We start from the raw sequence: 18,510 nt of genomic DNA on the forward strand, positions 1-18,510 counted from the left end.
TGTTAGACTAGGTATATGGATATGCAGATGGGAACGGAAGAATGTGAGGCCTGTCCTTTTGACACTGAGTCCCTCTGGTAGGTCAAGATCGTTTAGTGACCACAACATGTGCCCTTACAAGTGAAAGACATTCATTCAGATAGCATATTTGAAATAGCATACTAATTCAACAATGAAACGTCAGAGCAAGTAAAAACTTGACACTGTTTTTATCCAATGTTTTTTATTGGGACAACATATTGAAATTTTGAGATTTCCTGTAATACTACTGGTTGTATTTCTTACTAAATTCATGTAATTGAGCACTGCTTCAAACACTGGAAATTGGTTTTAAAGATCAGACTCTCATAGTATCTTGATTAAATGATAAACAAGCAGATATGTGCTATCTCATCTAGGTTGCAAGCACAGCTTCACAGGATTTGTGCAAGTTCACAGGTTTTCTTTATTGTTTAAAGACTGAAGATTTTAATCTTCATCTTATCTTGCACTCTTGCTCCTCTTGTTCTTAAAGTGTTCCATTTTTTAAAAAAAGTTAAACATTTCAGGCATGCTCGCCCAATGAACGCATGTTGGCAATGTCATAACAACAAATGATTTGTCTACTCCTTTGACGTCTTTTGTACTTTCTCGTGAAAACAAACCTCACCGTACTAACACCACTTGTGTAGGAAAAATGCCTTTTGTTCTTGCTTGTGATTTTACATAACACATATTCACTTTCAAATTTCAATTTCGAAATGTGTAATTCTCTAGAACATCAAACATATAGAAGCATTAGAGCTGAAGTGTGCACAGCACAAGTAAAGATTAAGTGTGACAAAACAGGACAACTACTGAATCCAACTGCTTGACTCAATACATTTCATTAAATTACATTTGCTACAAATCCGTAGGAGAATACATGGCTAGTCACATTAAAATATTTTTTTTTTAAGGAAAATGAGCATACAATCTTCTAAAGAACATATCTTTAGTATGCTCAAGCAAATATGTGTTTGCTAATTTCACAAGTTCCCTACCTTAGAAAGTAACCCTCTGAGGAAGAGACACATGAAGTCTTGAACTATAACAACCAATATCAAGCATGCTAGCCTTGAAAATGGGGCATGTTGTCTGGATCACAGTCCGTGTAAAGATCAAAATCAGAGATGTGAATGAGCCAGGTCCATTTTAATTTTTGTGAGATACATGGGGGCTGGTTCATGGAATCTGTGCACCGAAAAACGGGGATTTGTGTGCCATTCTGCCCGCAAATACCCATTTGTTAAACAGGGATTTGCGGGCATAATGGCGCACAAATCCCCGTTTTTCGGCACACAAATTCCATGAATCAGCCCCATGGTGTGCTCTCAATCCAGCTCGCCCAGCCACAGCCTGCTTATGCTCTTGGTTCCTATCGCTCGTATGAGCATGCCCTACTGTACGTAAGAAAGTCAATTTTACTTTAGTTAGTTTTGAAAATAGCAATGATGTTGTAATGCACTACAGTACTATTAAGTATCACAGATTAGAGCCAAAATCACAGCTGCTCAATGCTATCAACTCATATCAACAAAATGGCTGCCAATCTCCCAACTGTGAAGGTGAAATGGAAAGGTAAAAATGACTCATCTTGTTTTTCCATAGACCTATTCATGGCATATATTTGCGAGAAGCGCTGTCACGGTATGACTGGTCAAATTTGCACCTGCATGTCTTTGTGTTGTAACTTGGTGTTTACTGTGACGCAGACAAGACCATTCTCATCCATTTATGCATGTTTAAACGTTCAAATCTCAGTTCTAAAATGAGGTTATTGCATCTTCACTGTTGAAAGCTATGTTCTCCTTGCCCTCGATGACTGCATAATCATTATCATTCATGGACGTGATGGTCTCCTCTAGTCCTTTCTCCGCAGCAGCTTTTCTAATCCTATGGATCCAAACATAAAACGTGCAGTTAGACCTCCGCGTTGAAAAAAAACAACTAGGGACATGTAACACCTCCAAACCTCATACACAAGAACCTTAATGCACACAGCACTCAAACAACATGTGTGTTTGCTTAGACGTGAATGCAGTTAGTTGGAATGTTTGACTAGGACAGCACACATCACAGTGTGATCTCCAAACCTATTTCAGTACAAAAGGGATATATAAAGGGAATTATCTTTTGGATGGAGATATGATCCCAGATTTTTATGGAATCCATATCTAAATGATAGATAGGGAATATTAAAGTTAATTAAAATGAGTGGCTTAAACGTAATTTTAGCAACGAACTAGCAAACAGGGTTATTGAAGGACGGCTTAAGCACAAAATATTGGTCCTACAGAGAGCACGGATGTCAAAGTGGGGAAGGATAGCTCAGGGGCAACGTGATTGCCTTGGAAGCAAGACAGCACGGCACAACACAGGTTCAAATCACGATTCTGCGCTTAAAAAGCACTCTCTGGTATGAATCGTGTTAAAAAAAAAGGACAGAGTACATGAAAAAACACATAAATTAACATTCAGGCTCAAGAAAGTACACTCAGCGATGTGCAAAAGGCAGTAAAGACAATACAGTGCTCACTGTAGACCACACTTTTAGAAACAGCTCTTTCCATAAACAGTACCGACTTCCATTCCATCAGTTTTAATAAATCTGCTCCCTCATAATAGAGGCAAATCACTCTTGGTCCTGCCACCATTGGAAACAGTCAAACTTGAAAGGCCAGGCAACGTTCTCTCTGACCCCTAATGGGCCTGAGCGATGTCTGGGGTCCCACGTGACCTCATGGAGAAGGAACGTGGCACAGCAGTTAGGATTGGCTGCTTATTTTGGGGTGTGACATACACTGATTTACCCATGTTTTACACCTCCTGCGATGGCACAGGAGGCTGTAAAATATGGAAATGGAAAGCTGGCCAGAATAAACTGCCATATGTTATGATTCATGCAGGGGCGCAACCGCACCTATGGCCTAGGGTCAAGGCGTAAGCAAATGGTGCAATTTAAACAATACCTGCCAATGACACAGGATTGAAAGACAAAATGCACATTTCTGCTGGTACTTGCCAGCATGGTAAAGCCGGCTGCATTGTGGTTGCAGGTCATTGGGTCGAAAACCAAATGATCGAATGCCAGTTGATCGAGAGTCAAATGGTCGAAAAAATGGTTGAATTCTTTTTTTTTTTTTAATGGGGGGGTTCCCCCCTAACCCCCCTTTTTCTATATTTTTTTTACCAAACAAAACTAAAAAAATATATAAATAAAAAAATTCGACCATTTTTTTTTTAGACCATTTGACTGTCGATCAAATGGTCATTCGATCTTTTATTTTCGACCATTTGACCGGACACCCTGCATTGTACCGTAATCCCATTTGAGGCAGAGTGTGGCTACAGTTAGCGTGTCTTTGAGGGGTCAGAAGGCATGCCCCAGGCATAGTGTAATGTTACATTAAATGACTTAGCCTAACATCCAATAACAAAGCAGACCAAAGCCTAAAACCTGGAAAAATCATGTTTTGCATTGATAGAAACAAATGAATTTGACCAATTGTTATATTTCCAAAATTAAAAAAGGTATTTTCCCCATGTGTTGTTAGCATGTCAGCAGAACAAGGTATAGCAACACAAAATTACTAGAAATCATTCTGCCATCCACCCTAGCTGACAACACCTCAACACATTACTCGAGCATCGAAACAGCACAGCCTAGAACCATAGAATAAACACCACCGAAAAAACAATGGGTCTAGAGTACGTTTCTCTAACGGTCACACCAAACCACCACAAACATGCAAACAGAACACTCTCCTTAAACACTGCTATCACTGCTCTGCCAGACACAACCGACAACCACACAATTTACATTATCCAATTTCTTGCAGATCTGTAGGTGTGCAAGGTCAAGCAACGGCTGAGAATTTTGGGGGATGTGGGCTAGAGCCCCATTACGTTGTTGCACACCTGATTCTGTAAACTATCTAACAATATAATAAAAGGTCAGATGTATGTTTGTCCCTGTAAGTTTGCCCAATGCAGTAGCTTCACCTGCCACTTTGCATAGCTTTGCCTATTGTCACTGCGGGAGGGATCTGTTGTCTCAGGATATATAGAGACAATGCCACGTTGCATAGCTTTGCCTGTTGTCATCGCTAGAGGGAGCTGTAGGCTAAGGATATATAGTGGTCCTACTGTGTTAATGAAAACCTGCACTCTGGGCCGTGTATACGGACCTGTACACTAGTGAAAAATAATCATCATTGTCAGCTTGCAGAAGAAAGATATGATTCTTTTTTAAAGGTGCGGTATTGCAACCAATTAAAAATAGGCCCTGCTGCGGTATCGGTATCGAAGGCAGTCACACAAGTCTGCTTTTTGTGAGGAGTCATGCCTAGGGCTGAGAACAGGGCCATAAACAACACAGGTAAACTGTGCCTGCATAACATTGGCTGGTGAGAAAGTGAGTTCGAAAAAGATGAAGAAAATAAAAGGGAGAGATAGAGACAGAGAGAAACAGAGAGAGAGGGGTAGACAGGGAGAGAGCATGGGAGCCTGGTGCCTCCCAGGTGTTATTGAAGTAAAGCTGAGACACTGAACTGAGGATACCGGTGCACCGTGAGCCGATATGAGGCAAGTTTACAGTTGCAACTCTGAGGGCAAAGAACGTTGCTTTCCTGACATTAAACAGTTATTTCTCTTAATGCAGCTGCTGAAAAATAGACTCCCAGAAGGCTTACCATTTGGAACTGATGTACGGGCAGTCGTCTACCTGCAGGGAAAATGCTTTTAAAATCCCACAGAAGGGCTGACTGCAAGTGTTCCTTTCCAGGATGTCACCAAAAAGTGCATGCTGGGAAAATGTAAGAAATGCCTTATGCAAAGCAATGCTGAACACGTAGAGAGCCTGAAACGGACTTGTCAAAATAGTGCTGCAAGCTGCGAAAGAGAGTTCCAGCATCTACGAGCTGTCTTAGTCAAATAACTGTGTATGCTCAGACAGAGCGTCCCAAAATATGAGAACGGCCTTTTTTCAAGCAAGGTTGCATGGCAAGGAAGAGATTTTAAAAGACCAAGGACTGTCCTTTGGCAAACCACGTTGCATGATGGGAAAGGAAGACCCAAACTTTAAACAGCGTATTTTGTCAGAGATGTGCAGAATTGTCTTTTTGTCAAGCAATGATACCCATAGGGAAAGACAATCTCAATGCCCAGAGAAAAAACAGTTTAACTTAGCTAGGATCACCAAGACGGTTATAGAAAGGACCCAACCAGAAACCCCAGAAACTTCCAGATACTCAAAGTGCTGAAAAAAGGATTCAAATGTCGCTCTTTATTTCATTCAACAGTTCGGCATTCTTTGTTTATCATTCGTTCTGCTTCATGAAGCTGAATGTGATCATCACCAGGCAGACTCAGAGATGAGTGGACACATCTGATGTATTGAGAACATTTGTTTACATAACTTATACACTTTGCAAGCATTTTCCTCTTTGCTATGGCAATTTCCCCCCCCCCCTCCCTAGCTCCAGGGTTCAACATGGATTTAGCAACATGAACACAAACAAAAACACAAAAGTTCTGGACAGATCCTTTCTGAGTGATAAATGTCCAGATTTGTATCCACCCCCTTCCCCCGATTAACTCAGTGTGGGCCAGCTGAAACAATAGAACTCAACAAAGGGGCGATCTTCTCTATGGGATTCAAACAAAAAAGACTACTAAAACCTCTGGGATTTAACTTGACTCCTTGACTCCTGAGGGCACCTCTCGCCTGTGTCACAGGGTCCGACATGTGCCTGCACAATTAGGCCAGGATGATGGCAGGGATCTATGTTAAAAGATCGCAGATGAAAAGTTTGCATGCAAAATAACTGGAACGGCAAACATCGGAAACGAAAAAAGCGTGCCGTTCACAATATTCAGTGCTCACATGGAACACCCGGTCCCGCGTTAAAAATACCCAGCTACCCGCTACCTCCTACGCCCGGTACCCCACTCACCTGTTCCTTTGCTTCGACACTGCCATAACTTCCGTGTACTAGTCTCCCTGCGGCAGAAGTGTCCCAACCCTAAATGGGGTCTTTCTTTTTTTTTTATGGAGCCACACTCCTGCACAAGAAGCGGTGGACACCCCTGCATCCCCCAGATCCCATTATACCGAACATGGGGAGCGGTATAATGGAATTCGTTTTTTTCTTACTTGCCGAATTCGCATAAAATGCATCTACAGCATTTTTTTTCGACATTTTTATTTTCGGGGAAACTGGATGGCAGAAGCTAACTCTGGCAAATTGAGCTTCCTAAACAGCTCTTTAAGGGTGGGTGGTTTAGCAGCAGGTCCAAAAACGTCCACCTGTAGGGTGGCCAGCTAAATATCTTTGAAGCGCGAGTTGGGTGGGTCTGTTCTTATCCATGTCTTGGGCTTTTGTTTATAGTCCTCTATACTCATCCGCATCTGCCGCCATGACAAGTCGCAAAAGTCACTGGATTTAAGACCATATTTGAAATCCCATTTTTAAGGTTTGGGACGTAAACTCAGAAAGCATTTTCTCTTATCCTTGGTCTCTTTAGAGAAATCAGCAGAGAGAGAGAGAGAGATGTTGTGTCCCTCATAGGAAAAAGTATTCCCCTTTTCAGCTTGCAAGTATCACATCTGTGTGCTAATTGTGGAGAAAACATGATAAACTGTCCTGGCTTATCGCTTTTCATGGTTTTTTCAGGATAATACTTTGTGCTCTTTAGATTTCTAATGGTGGATTAGATAACATTTTGATTAGCTTTGAAAGCCAATTTTACATAAAGGCGACAGGATACGTACCATCCAATTTTTCAGAAATCTCAAACTATTATCAACTCTTGCTCGGTCTTCCAATTTGATGATAGCTGCAGCTTGTTCCTTTACTTTATATTACAGTTGTTTAAGACTTCACTCCTTCTTTCCTACTGTTTTTATCCTTTCTTCCATATCCAACAGTCTGCCAGCGTGCACATTTACAGACTGACCTTTCGGTTTGAAGAGCTTGATGTATCACACGTCTCCAGTTATCTATAGGTTCTAGTCCTGTGAGCTGTGTTTCTGCTTGTCTCAATAACCTATCCAAAATAGATGAGTACATGAAGCTGTGGGAGGGTCAATATTCTTTGGTTGTTATAAGTTAATTTCGATTCTATGTGGCAACGACATAAACTGCTCCACAAGCACTATATATATATATATATATATACAGTATCTTTCATATTGATTGCACATAGGGTGCAATGGGCCAAGGTACAAGGGAAAGGTTGCAGTGATGTTGGTAAGGTTGGACATTTAGTTTCCGATGAAGAAGTGGAGTTTATGGATGCTTGTGTGCTGGAACAAAGGTAGAACCTTTATTATGTGATTGTGGTATAGTACAATGTTTTTAGTGCTGTGAGAATTGCATCTAATTTACACATGCTTATTAAGCACTCTAAGACGACCTCAAGCTACAGTCCTGTTTCTATGTTGAATGATTTATAGAACATTGGTCTCATCAATGTTGGAGCATTTTATACTCCCATTTCTCAATTTTCTAGGCACCAGAAGGCAGCCCTCTCACTCGTCTCAAACTGGATTCTTCACTTTAACTATTGTGCTCGTATTTTCTCTACAAGTTTGATATAAATCCTAGGCCCTCCCTGAGCCAGCTCTGGAATATCTTTCAGCGAAGACATGCACCTCTACATCACCACCACTTTGGACAGTTGCTGAGGTCTCCCCGACACAGGTGATCAACCGTACGCTCTTCAAATTGTGCAACCAAAGTCCCACCGCGCCCCATTGAGGGGAGCTCCTTTCACCACAAACATTGCCCTGCGCCCACACACTAGGTAAATCCAAATGTTCCTCACAATATCAGAAATCATTGCCTGTATAGCACACATGTTATGTAGTCAGCCGCTCAGTGTTTTGGTCTAGTAGTGGGTTCGAGGTGGAGGAACCACAGTAAATACAATGTACGGTTGGCAACTTTATTCCATTCCATTCATGAAAGTGCTGTTACAATATATTTTCCAGCTAACTTTGTTGATATAATAATGCCAATTTATTTGTATGTCAAGATAGACGTTCTGGTCATTGCCTTGTCATCTGATGATTCCCACATAGAGAGCGGAACATAAAATGGCTTCCCTATATCTTCTATCCTCTTTAATCTAACTGACAATATTGTTATACTATTATTAAACCTCAGAAGTCAATGGACCAGGTGTTGGACTTCGTAAAATCCGATAGCAGTGTTTCACTCAATAAATAACATTTCAAAAAGACTCCACTTTTCAATCTTCAGAGTATATTGGAAATCAGGTTTTGATAGATGGGGAATTTTATTCACTGGTGAAAATGTTGTATCACTATCTAAAAAAAATTGTCCCAAATGTTGGGAAGATCTGAGTGGTGCAATTCAAATAATTCCTGTTAAAAAATTCAAGAACTTTTGCAAGGCTACACCCTTAAAATATTGGGTGGTGGGGTATGGTAAATATCATCAACACAAATGCACGACCTAGCCTTTTATATGTTTTCCGTCCTGGTTTAGAAATTCCAATTAACGAATTACAATGAGCTATTCACCACCTTCCTACGGCAAAGGGGACCGGATACTATATTAAGATTTTGAAAGCTTTTAGTGATGAATGGGGATTTGGTTTTTCTGAACTAGGTCAATATCAGATTACTTCAGCCCTCCAAGTGAAAGAAAGGGTTCAGATGTCTGTGACATGTACACCTGGTCGACGAGACATGAGTGCAAACACACTGCGAATACTCACATTTACACATCCCAAACTATGTGTGAGAGATGGAGTATATCACTATTGCCAAGGCCCCCTTGTTTTTGCTGTGAACCTAGAATGGATGTAGAGCTGCAGTTGGGTAAAGACCCTTCATTTATGCTGACACCTTGGAATGGATCAAACCATCCTTACAACAAAATGATAAACCTTTTTGCTGGAAATCTTGAATGACTGTACAGATGAGAAATCTGCAAAACATTCAAAGCAATCACGTGACATTAGAATTTGCTGAGATACAGACTGAATTTGGTCAATTGAACAAGAAGATGGCTGGATATGAGAAACTGAAGGGATTAATTATTCAACATCTCAGAATCCAAATGATTGTGATTGTAATGGGTTATTTATATTGCACTGAACACCCAGGGTTTTCAAAGCACGGAGCCAGGAATCGAACCTGTACTGCTCCACGTTGTATTGCTTCTAAAATGAGTGCCTTGTCCCTGAGCTATCCGCCCGAGACTAAATGGGCTACAGAAGTGGGCCTCAAGGCTAGTGACTCAAACATGTTTGCTGGTCATATGTTTGTCTCTGGTGTAGATATGACTCAACAGTTGCTGCAGCAAAATATTCTGCCCATTAAATAATAATACCGCCCAGTGTGCATGTTACAATGGGGTTTGCCATATAATTACAACTGTCAGTGCTGGTGTCGTAAAATGCTGGGAACCCTTTCGCAAATGGATCCACACACTGGTCTCTGATACCTGGAATGATATGCCATCAATTTAAAATCTGATTGCTGCCAATCAGGTGATGGCCTCTCCACTTCTAACGCTTTTCAATTATAGTAGGCTTTTGTCTATTTAGGCATAGGGTTTGTTGACATTTCTTTGGAAATTCATATTTGTTCAACTGGAATTGTAAAGAAAAGCCTGATGTTCAAGGATCATTAAATCATTTGAGACTCTTGGTTGTCTTTGAAAAAGTTACGCATGGGCACAGATTCTCCCTGCGTAGACTGTAGTTTGCAATAAATGTGAAGCTGTTTTGAAGTTCTGACTAGACCACTTCTGAAGCCCTTTTTATTTCAGTTTGTCATTCTTGACCATTTCAAGGAAACAGTCTAGTTTTATATTGGGCATAACTGCCCCCTCAACTCCCTCCCCACCAATACCCCATTGCTTGACATAGGGACTATTCTTCTATTTTTCATTATAACAATCGAGTGCGTCCAAGCGAAACCACAACTTGTTTTTCCAATGGTGTGTACATCTCCCATCTACCTATTAACACCTAAAAGCAAGTGTATGCATCTGTGACTATATTCTCTTACCAGGTGTGTCCATGCATATGTATTTTCTAATGCGTGGATAGTTTGCCAGGGAACCTGCTATTATTTGCTGTTGGAATGCAATTGAAGTGTTTGCTTATATTACTAAACTGCCACAATAAAAGTGTTAAACACAAAAGTTGCACATGTCCATCTCATGAGCATCTTAGGGAAGTCAGGGCATTTCTTAAGTTTAAGAAGAACAAAGAGTTAGATCAGAAATTGTAGGGTGGCACTGGGAATCAGAAACACCCCTCTGGAGGACAGAGGTCTGTCAGTAATGGTGGCTAGTGAAGGATGTATGGTGCATACATGGTGTGGGGGTGGGATTTGATAGTTGTGGCATATTTAAAAAGTATAAACAGATAACTTAGGATGAAAGTAGTTACACACCAATTCTATGATTGCCCGTCACAAAGAAAGCCTTCCACACTGTCAGTGTGATGATATATTTCATTGTGTTTTGGAGACGAATGGCAACAACCTACAAAATGTTTATATTAAAATTAAAAAATACTTCTGCTCATCATGTCATTGAATAGCAGAGTACCATATACGGAGATCCCAATATGTCAAGCAGATAGTAACTGTTTCAAACGTATCTGGTTAACCATAGCTCTTCGATTGGGCTCTAGAAGCATAGTTAACTCAACCACCTATTCTTACCAACATAACATTCCATTTAATCATTCCTTCAGAATAGTGCTTCTCAAGCTTTCTCACTTCCTCACAAATTCTCACTGATCAATACACCATAAGATTCCTACTTTTTCTTTTCTCGTTGCCCGGTGACGATAAGTGCGATGAAGGCCACTGCCACGAGGCCAATGATGACGCCAAAGACAATTAACCAGACAGTAACAGGCTGCTGCACTTCTGGGGCCAGTGTAGGCAGTAGACCAACAAACTCCAGGGTATTATCACTCAATTGGAAAACATTGTTGATACGCCCCCGTGATCGTCTGTGAATCGAAACACAAAGAAATGAATTAATCCACTTATTTTCTGCACTTCCATACACAGCAACGCATCACTCTACTACGCCCTGTTATTTGAAAATAATATTAAAAAGTTTTGATTCGTTTCAGATATTCGTTTTTTTGAAGGGGATATTAGCGATCAATTATGAAGGTGTACTGATATAGATATTACATTTAAACCAGGTTTTGAATTGGGAAAGCAAGCAACTACTTTTTGCTGTGCCAATCTGCATCATGTTAGACATGTTTTTCATCAGGGCAAGAAAGAAGACAACCATTTTAAACCTCATTTTTGAACATGAATATTAAGGAACATCATTTAGTTTTATACTTGAGCCCTTAATTCACATTTGAAAACATTCATCACATAAACAGCAAAAAGAGTGGTAAATCAGTTTGTAATATGTTTTCTGGGACAGGTCATGTGATATGGACCATGTAAGTGTGGATCAAACCCCTTGGCTTCATTCCTCATGCTGTAGGTAAGGTGGCCATGGCTTAGCATTTTGGGTGGACTGCTCCCATTACGGTGGTTTGGTAAACAATTGTTTTCTTATGTTGGGCTTTCCTGGCATGGGCAAACTAAATACAGTGGAGTGGAAGGCTACCAAGATAGATATGCAAGGGGGAAGGAATAGTGCACACCTGATTCCAGTTATCACTTTTCTGGCGTCAACAGAAAATGCCCTTTATTTACCAACTAGTTGACAAAGTTCATCGCCCGCACAATGAAGCCCCTCCTTCTTTGATTGTTTGCAGCTGTGGTTCTGATGTCAGTCATTGGAAAAAAGTGGGAGTTTGGGTTGCGTTCACATCAACTTGCTGCTTGTCTCTGAGATGGTAGATTACTAATAGTTAAGCACTGCTGGAAAGTGATGAACGGAACCGGAAAGGGCAGGAGGTGTCCATGCTCTGTTACCTGCATGGTTTCTGGGAGGACAATTCTAATAGGCTGCTGGGCATTTCTGCCCCCTTTGCTACTGGTTTAAGGAAAGGAAATCACTTAGGAGAAATAATAAGAGTTAAAAACGAATGATTGAATTGTAACACTTTCACAGAAATAAAACCAATGGCTCTCTAGTGCAAGAAATAAAAGAGAATAATCAGGGTTTGTAACGTACAGTACCTGAAAACTAACATTGGAGAGTGTAACTTTGGAGCTGGGCCTATTGTAATAATATCAATGTTCCAATATGGCTCTGGTTGTTGTGGGTAAGAAAACATACAGAATTGTCCCAGAATCTGCCCAGAAAATATTAGAGCTTGGATTCATGAACAATATCAAAGTATTTCTGTTTTACTTTAGTACAAAAGCGATACAGACAACATTGCATTATCACAACTGTGCCCATTGTGACTGTTTAAAGTTTACGAAATGTGTGTTAAGAGGAAGTGTGCATTCATGTTGTAAAGTTAGTTGATTGTTTACAGTATCATGTTATTGTGAGATCTCACGAGTCCTATAGTCCTTATTGGATCTTACTGTTAGAAACTTGGGGACTGACTATATGCTTCATAGTGGTGCTTCATAGTGGTATATTTTCGGGAAAATAAACAGGTTACTCGTTAGATTTACATCTGATGTGTGCTTTTTGTACACTGCCAGTGCAGTTACAAGCTCTGCAGAAGGGAATGGATAATGAGTGCTGCATTCCTCATGCACACTCTTAGCAGTATATATTCTGTTCCTACATGCATATGCCCAGAGACACGAGTTTTAGCCTGCAACTCAGAGATCCCCAGGACTTCATTAGGGCTTTACCTTATGAGCAGGAATGATTTATATTTACATACCTGATAATAACTTCTCTAAAACAAACCCACAGTAGCGGACACATCTTTAACCGAATCAAAACTGGGTTTTTTTAAGTTCAGATGTGCCTGGGCTTCTAAGTTGAGTAAACATTTTCAGTGAGATTTAATCTTGTGTTTGATATTTTTTGAAATGTATTTGATTTCTTAAAGTATTTTATACTTGGTGCCAACATTACTCTTTTTTGGAGGCACGTGCTACTGTTTTCGTTCATCTGACATTATCAAATATAAATATAGCCAATTGACTTTAAATAAACCTGTAAATGAAGATTTGCCTTGTATGCAGATGAAGTTAACTGTTTATGTGCCTTGAAAAAGCCCAAGTAAGGGCGAACAAGTGCACATGTGCAGGAACCTGGAAGCACTGCAAGCTTCTTGGTTCATATTCATGTTCATGTTGCGCAGAAGCTGGTGGTTGCAGGACCGGTAGGAGTGGATTCTGGACCGGGATGCCTGCAGGACAGGCAGGAAAACAAATGTGAATGTGTGTGTGGCTGAGTGTATGATGAATCAGTGTATGTTTGTGAATGGGGGATAAAGCGTAACCAGAAAGTATGGTTACATTTTCATCCTCTGGCATGACATTTCTACTGGGCATTTATGATAAAGGAAGCATGTCAAGTCTAAATCTGTTGCTAGACTAGCATTCTAGGGCAGCCAGTATAGCCATTTCTTACTGGGATGAAATTTTTTACTTGCCATGTATGAAAAAACCATGTTATTATGTGGCTAGACAGGCATTTTGGTGCAGCCAATTTAGATATTTCTTACTGCGGTATGGCATTTTTGCTGAGCATCTGTGATAAAGCAAACATAAGTGTTATTACGTGTCGGACATTTTTTTTTTTTATTGTGGCATGGCATTTTTAATGGCAAAGCGAACAGGAGTATGTTGTTATATGCAGGTACTGGCATATATGGACAGAGCCAATTTGGACAGGTTTTCTTATAGTATTGCTACTGCCATTATGTACACTGCAAACATTAGTATGTTCTTATGTAGAAATAATGACATTTATAGGTGCAGCCAGCATAGAAATGTATGGGCACAGCCAGCATTATAATATTTTTTATGCTGGCATATATTGTGGATATAGACATCATGAAAATGCATTGGGAAATGCTCCTGTTCATTATTGGTGACTTGCATCTGTTGGAGTTCTTTAAGTGTTACCCTACAAAATCAATATCAAACTGTCTGACATTTTACCCAATTGTTTACAGAATGTCTGTTGTATAATGCATAATTTGAACCCATATATTTTCTCAGGGGTTGGACGGGCCCTGAATACCCCTTTGTTGGTGTGCTGCCCAGCCAGATATTCGTTAAAAAATGTGATTAAAATTGTCAATGTTTAGCAAACTTTCTGTGAGAATTTGGGTAAGAAGCCACAGTTTTCAATGGGTTTTGTAGGTAATCCACATGTAAAAAATCCAATGGTTGCAACAATTCACCAACATTGTACAGGAGCATTTTCCAACTCCTTTTCATCTTTGCATGATGCCTTTATTAACAATATATATAATATTCGACAGTATTATCATATTAGAAGGTGATCTTGTTGGTTTTATCTGTACAAAATGTCATGTCATGGTAAAAAAATGTGTTCCTACTGGACACACAAATGTGGGCCACTACCACAAAAGAACTCTCACCATGCTGCCTTCACCGTTGATGCCCAATATAAAATTCATGCTACTATGAAGTTTTGTTCAGACTTAGCCCACCAATGCGGGGCAGTACCACTTATGAATATTCGTTATGCTGCGTTCACCCATGATGCCCAGTCAGTAAAGAATGTCATATCACAGTAAAGAAATGTCCAGACTGAACACCTCAATGTGGCCCAGTACCACACGGGAACACTAATTGTGCTGCCTTCCCCCTTGATGCCCAGTACAAATTTGTATGGCACAGTTAAAAAGCATGTCCAGAGTGGACATTTCTTAACCATATAAACATTTCTCGGATAGAAGGCTATGGTTCCTAGATGGACAATCTGGTGCAATCCTATCGTACTCTTTTAGAATACCACTATGAGAAAGATGAAGGAGACAAATAGCACTAAAGAAGGTTCATGGCTTCTTTGCATGAAGTAAAAGTGATTTTTGGATAAAATGGCTCTATGCTTGAATCACCAAATAAAATGCATACAATCATTTAAGTGTTACAAGCAATTTGGACAGCCACAGGAGTTGCATGGGATAATACAATCAGCCTCATTGCGAGTTGGGCGGTAACCCTTAAATGTGGTGGTAACGCTATTACCGCCGCATTTAAGGGCCGCCCAATCACGAGTCTGGCAGCATTGATCCCCACCTCTAAGCTGGAGGTAAATGCGCCGGAAAAATTCCCATTTTCTGGCACAATTAGCATTGCGCTATTAGCGCGCGCTAATTGCGCCAAACATTCTCCCTTTGGCTCCAATGAACCCAGTATGGAATTACAGTTACCGCCCAACCCTTGATCCGGTGATAATAGCGTCGGACCGGTTGGCGGTAACACTATTAGCACAGGCAGGAACCCGGCGGTAATACCACCGGTTTACCGCCCAACTCGTGATGAGGCCCAATGTCTGTGGCATTTGGCTCTCCATTGGGGTCCAAAAATGTCCCACTTCTCTTTTATGGAGTTTATGTTTCCTCTCCCATATCAGGGTAGACCAACAGAATTTAAGAAGGCAAAAGGTGGGACTGAGGGTAAGATGTCTGTGGGGTTATGAGTTAGGCACGGTGAATAAATGCAGTCAAACTCCAAATCAACCAACTTTTCAGTGTATGCAGGTGATTTGTGTTTGGTCAAAATGTAAGGGATACAGTGATAGGTCTGAGTTAATCTTTTGACAACCAATTGTGATGAAATATTGCTGTAAACATTGGGCTGAAGAGATCAGGCCATTTTTCCCACTGGCACATGTTAAAAAAAAACAAAGTATACAGTTAATGGAATAGGTTAGATGTTCAGAACCGTTACTGCCTGGGGTGATCAAAGAAAGCAAAGTATATAAATAACAAATGGCTCCTTGTTTGCAAATGGCAACATATTGTTATATTATTATTATTTTTGTTTACGAGCAGGGCAAAATTCACAAAAGGTAAAACAAAAAAAACATTCACATAGCTGGCCAGCACATTTCCAGGGGGCGGGGCTACAGCACAAATAATGTGCTTGCCAGCCTCTTTGTAAACATTACTATCCACGGCACGTATGGTGCTCCGTGCACCGATAGGTCTTTTACCATAGCTATATGGTATGTGTTCTTCCCCATGCGCAGAGTTCATAACATTTCAATCCTACCTGATGAAATGGTATTTCCTCATGGAAAGTCATGTAAGTCATGCAAGGCCTGCTGGGCCTAGAGACCCAAGCTACTCCTCACTGATGAGGCCCAACAAAGCTGAAACATGTTTGGCAATGCTTGTGGTCTCGGGCAGAAGCGACGTGACCAAGCAGTACGGGCTGGACTGCCCCTCTTGGGGTGGGACCAAGCCTGATTTGCATATGGTCTTTCTTCTTTTGTACTGGCTTGGCCAGTGAAGAACGAAGTTCTGGAGGGTTGCCAGAGCAATGCTAGAGGTTCAGATTAATTAAAAACCTTCCAGCCATCACCTCTTTCGGCTTTTCTGTACTCACGCCAAGTGGGACGTGCATGCCCAGACATGGGTCCTGTGCCTGCTGGGCCTAGAGAACCAAGCTACTCCTCTCTGATGAGGCCCAACAAGGCTGAAACATTTTTGGGGATGCATGTGGTCTCATGCAGAAGGGATGTGACCAAGCAGTTTGGCCGGACTCCCCCTTTGGGGTGGGACCAAGCCTTATTTGCATATGGTCTTTCCCCTTTTGTGATGGCATGGCAAGCAAACAATGATGGTCTGGAGGGTTTCCCGGAGCAATGAAAGAGGTTCAGATTAATATGAAACCTTCCAGCCATCACCTCTTTGGTTTTGCTGTAGTCATGAATGTTTGACATGTAAATTACTGTGCACCAGCCCTACTGGCCTTTCTGGGGTCATTGACCTGAGCCCATGGAGTGTCCTTATCATTAAATAAATAACCGCTGTAGTCCTCGTGAAAGCAAACTGAGCAGGATGCAACTTCATGCACCCCTAATGTCTTGCTAACTCTTACCCCGGCTTTTCAGAGGTCCATTCCAGGTATGAATTTATAACCCTCAATAATAAACAATGTGTCAACCTCACTATTCAACAATTCATTCTGCAATTAGCAGAAATAGCCCTTACCAAGAACGTCTTTCTTTCTAAAGAGAATTTTTTCAGCAATGGGGGCTACTTTTGCTCCATCCCTGACAAATCTCTATGTGGCCGACTTTGAAGAAAAACACATTTATCAAACCACCAACCCCTTTCGTTCACAGATTACATTATGGACTTGCTTAATAGATGATGTCCTGGCCATCTTGACTTGTGATGCAACATCTTTTGAGGAATTCATGGTCTGGCTCAACTCCTTGAATAGATACTTGAAATTCACACACAGTATCAACAAAGAAGTCATAAAATTCCTTGATGTAGAGATAAGAGCAAGTAGTGGTGGCCTGAGCACAACTGTTTTCCGGAAACCAATAGGTTGGAACTTCTGGTATATTCCAGCTTTCATCCAAAAAGCTTCTGCGATAATTTACCATTCAGGCAGTTTTTGCAGTATAGAAGAAATTGTTCAACGCCACAAGAGTACGACACACAAGCTGATGTCCTGACGAACCGCCTACTAGAATGCGAGAATGCGGATACCCCAAAAAAATTATCAAACATGCAAGAAAACGGGTGAGGAATATCCCACGTGAAATAACTTTGCAACAACAGGCAAGATCAGAAGGCCCTCAATTAATGACTGTGGCATTCAGCTACACAAGTAAAATGTATCAAATCAAGAAAGACATTCTCAAACTTTGGCCAATACTTAATGTGGGTTCTGTGAACCTACCCGCACCTAGATTTGCTATAAAAAAAGAGAAAAAACCTCAGAGATACCTTGGTACACTCCTATCAACCACCAAACACACTTGGACATCAAAGTACTCTTTGGGACACAACAACGCCTTTAGGACACACCCTATGTGGACAATGCAATTTTTGCACCATGACGACATCTACGAAAACTCTGGAACTCGGTTTAAAAATAACTTGGAAGCAGAACTCTCTAACAAATTGCAACAGTTCCAATGTTATCTATCTAATACAATGCCCCTGCTACCTTCTATATGTTGGCATGACAAGTAGACCCGTAAAAAAACAGATCCAAGAGCACATGTCTTGCATCAGGATCAATCGTGAAAATGCGCCCCTGGTGGCACATTTCCAACAAGAGGGGCATAATGCCCAGGACTTCAAATGGAATATTATTAGAGTGAAGTGTCCAAAACGGGGAGGAGACATTTCCATCATGCTCCTCAAACAAGAGCAGAATTGTATATTTTCATTAAAACGGGATCAAAACGGCCTGAATGAAACTATACCCTAGCAGTCCTTATCCGTGTTGGAATAGGCTGCTCCAATGAATCTGCATATGGCCACAGTACTATCTCCAGTAACATCTATGGTGTCCTTTAGGTAACTCCGACCTCAAGAAGGAGAGCTCCTACATAACTTTACTCGAATTTATATTTACAATCAAGTGTCAACATTTTGGAT

At 40.8% G+C, this 18,510-nt stretch overlaps 1 protein-coding gene across 1 annotated transcript in view; it reads right to left on the minus strand.

Moving 5' to 3' along the window:
* Positions 1–1,308: 1,308 nt before the first annotated feature.
* ACE2 (angiotensin converting enzyme 2) overlaps positions 1,309–18,510 on the minus strand; it is a 475,687-nt gene continuing 458,485 nt past the window's right edge. The window contains exons 17-18 of the mRNA XM_069635599.1: positions 10,831–11,025; positions 1,309–1,914 (exon numbers count right to left, since the gene is read on the minus strand). Of these exons, the coding sequence (XP_069491700.1) occupies positions 1,785–1,914; positions 10,831–11,025 (325 nt within the window). The 3' untranslated portion in view covers positions 1,309–1,784. The remainder of the gene's footprint in view (positions 1,915–10,830; positions 11,026–18,510) is intronic.

This window comes from Ambystoma mexicanum, chromosome 7p (genome assembly GCF_040938575.1).
Source record: "Ambystoma mexicanum isolate Mex_15411 chromosome 7p, UKY_AmexF1_1, whole genome shotgun sequence".
Classification (NCBI taxonomy): Eukaryota; Metazoa; Chordata; class Amphibia; order Caudata; family Ambystomatidae; genus Ambystoma; species Ambystoma mexicanum.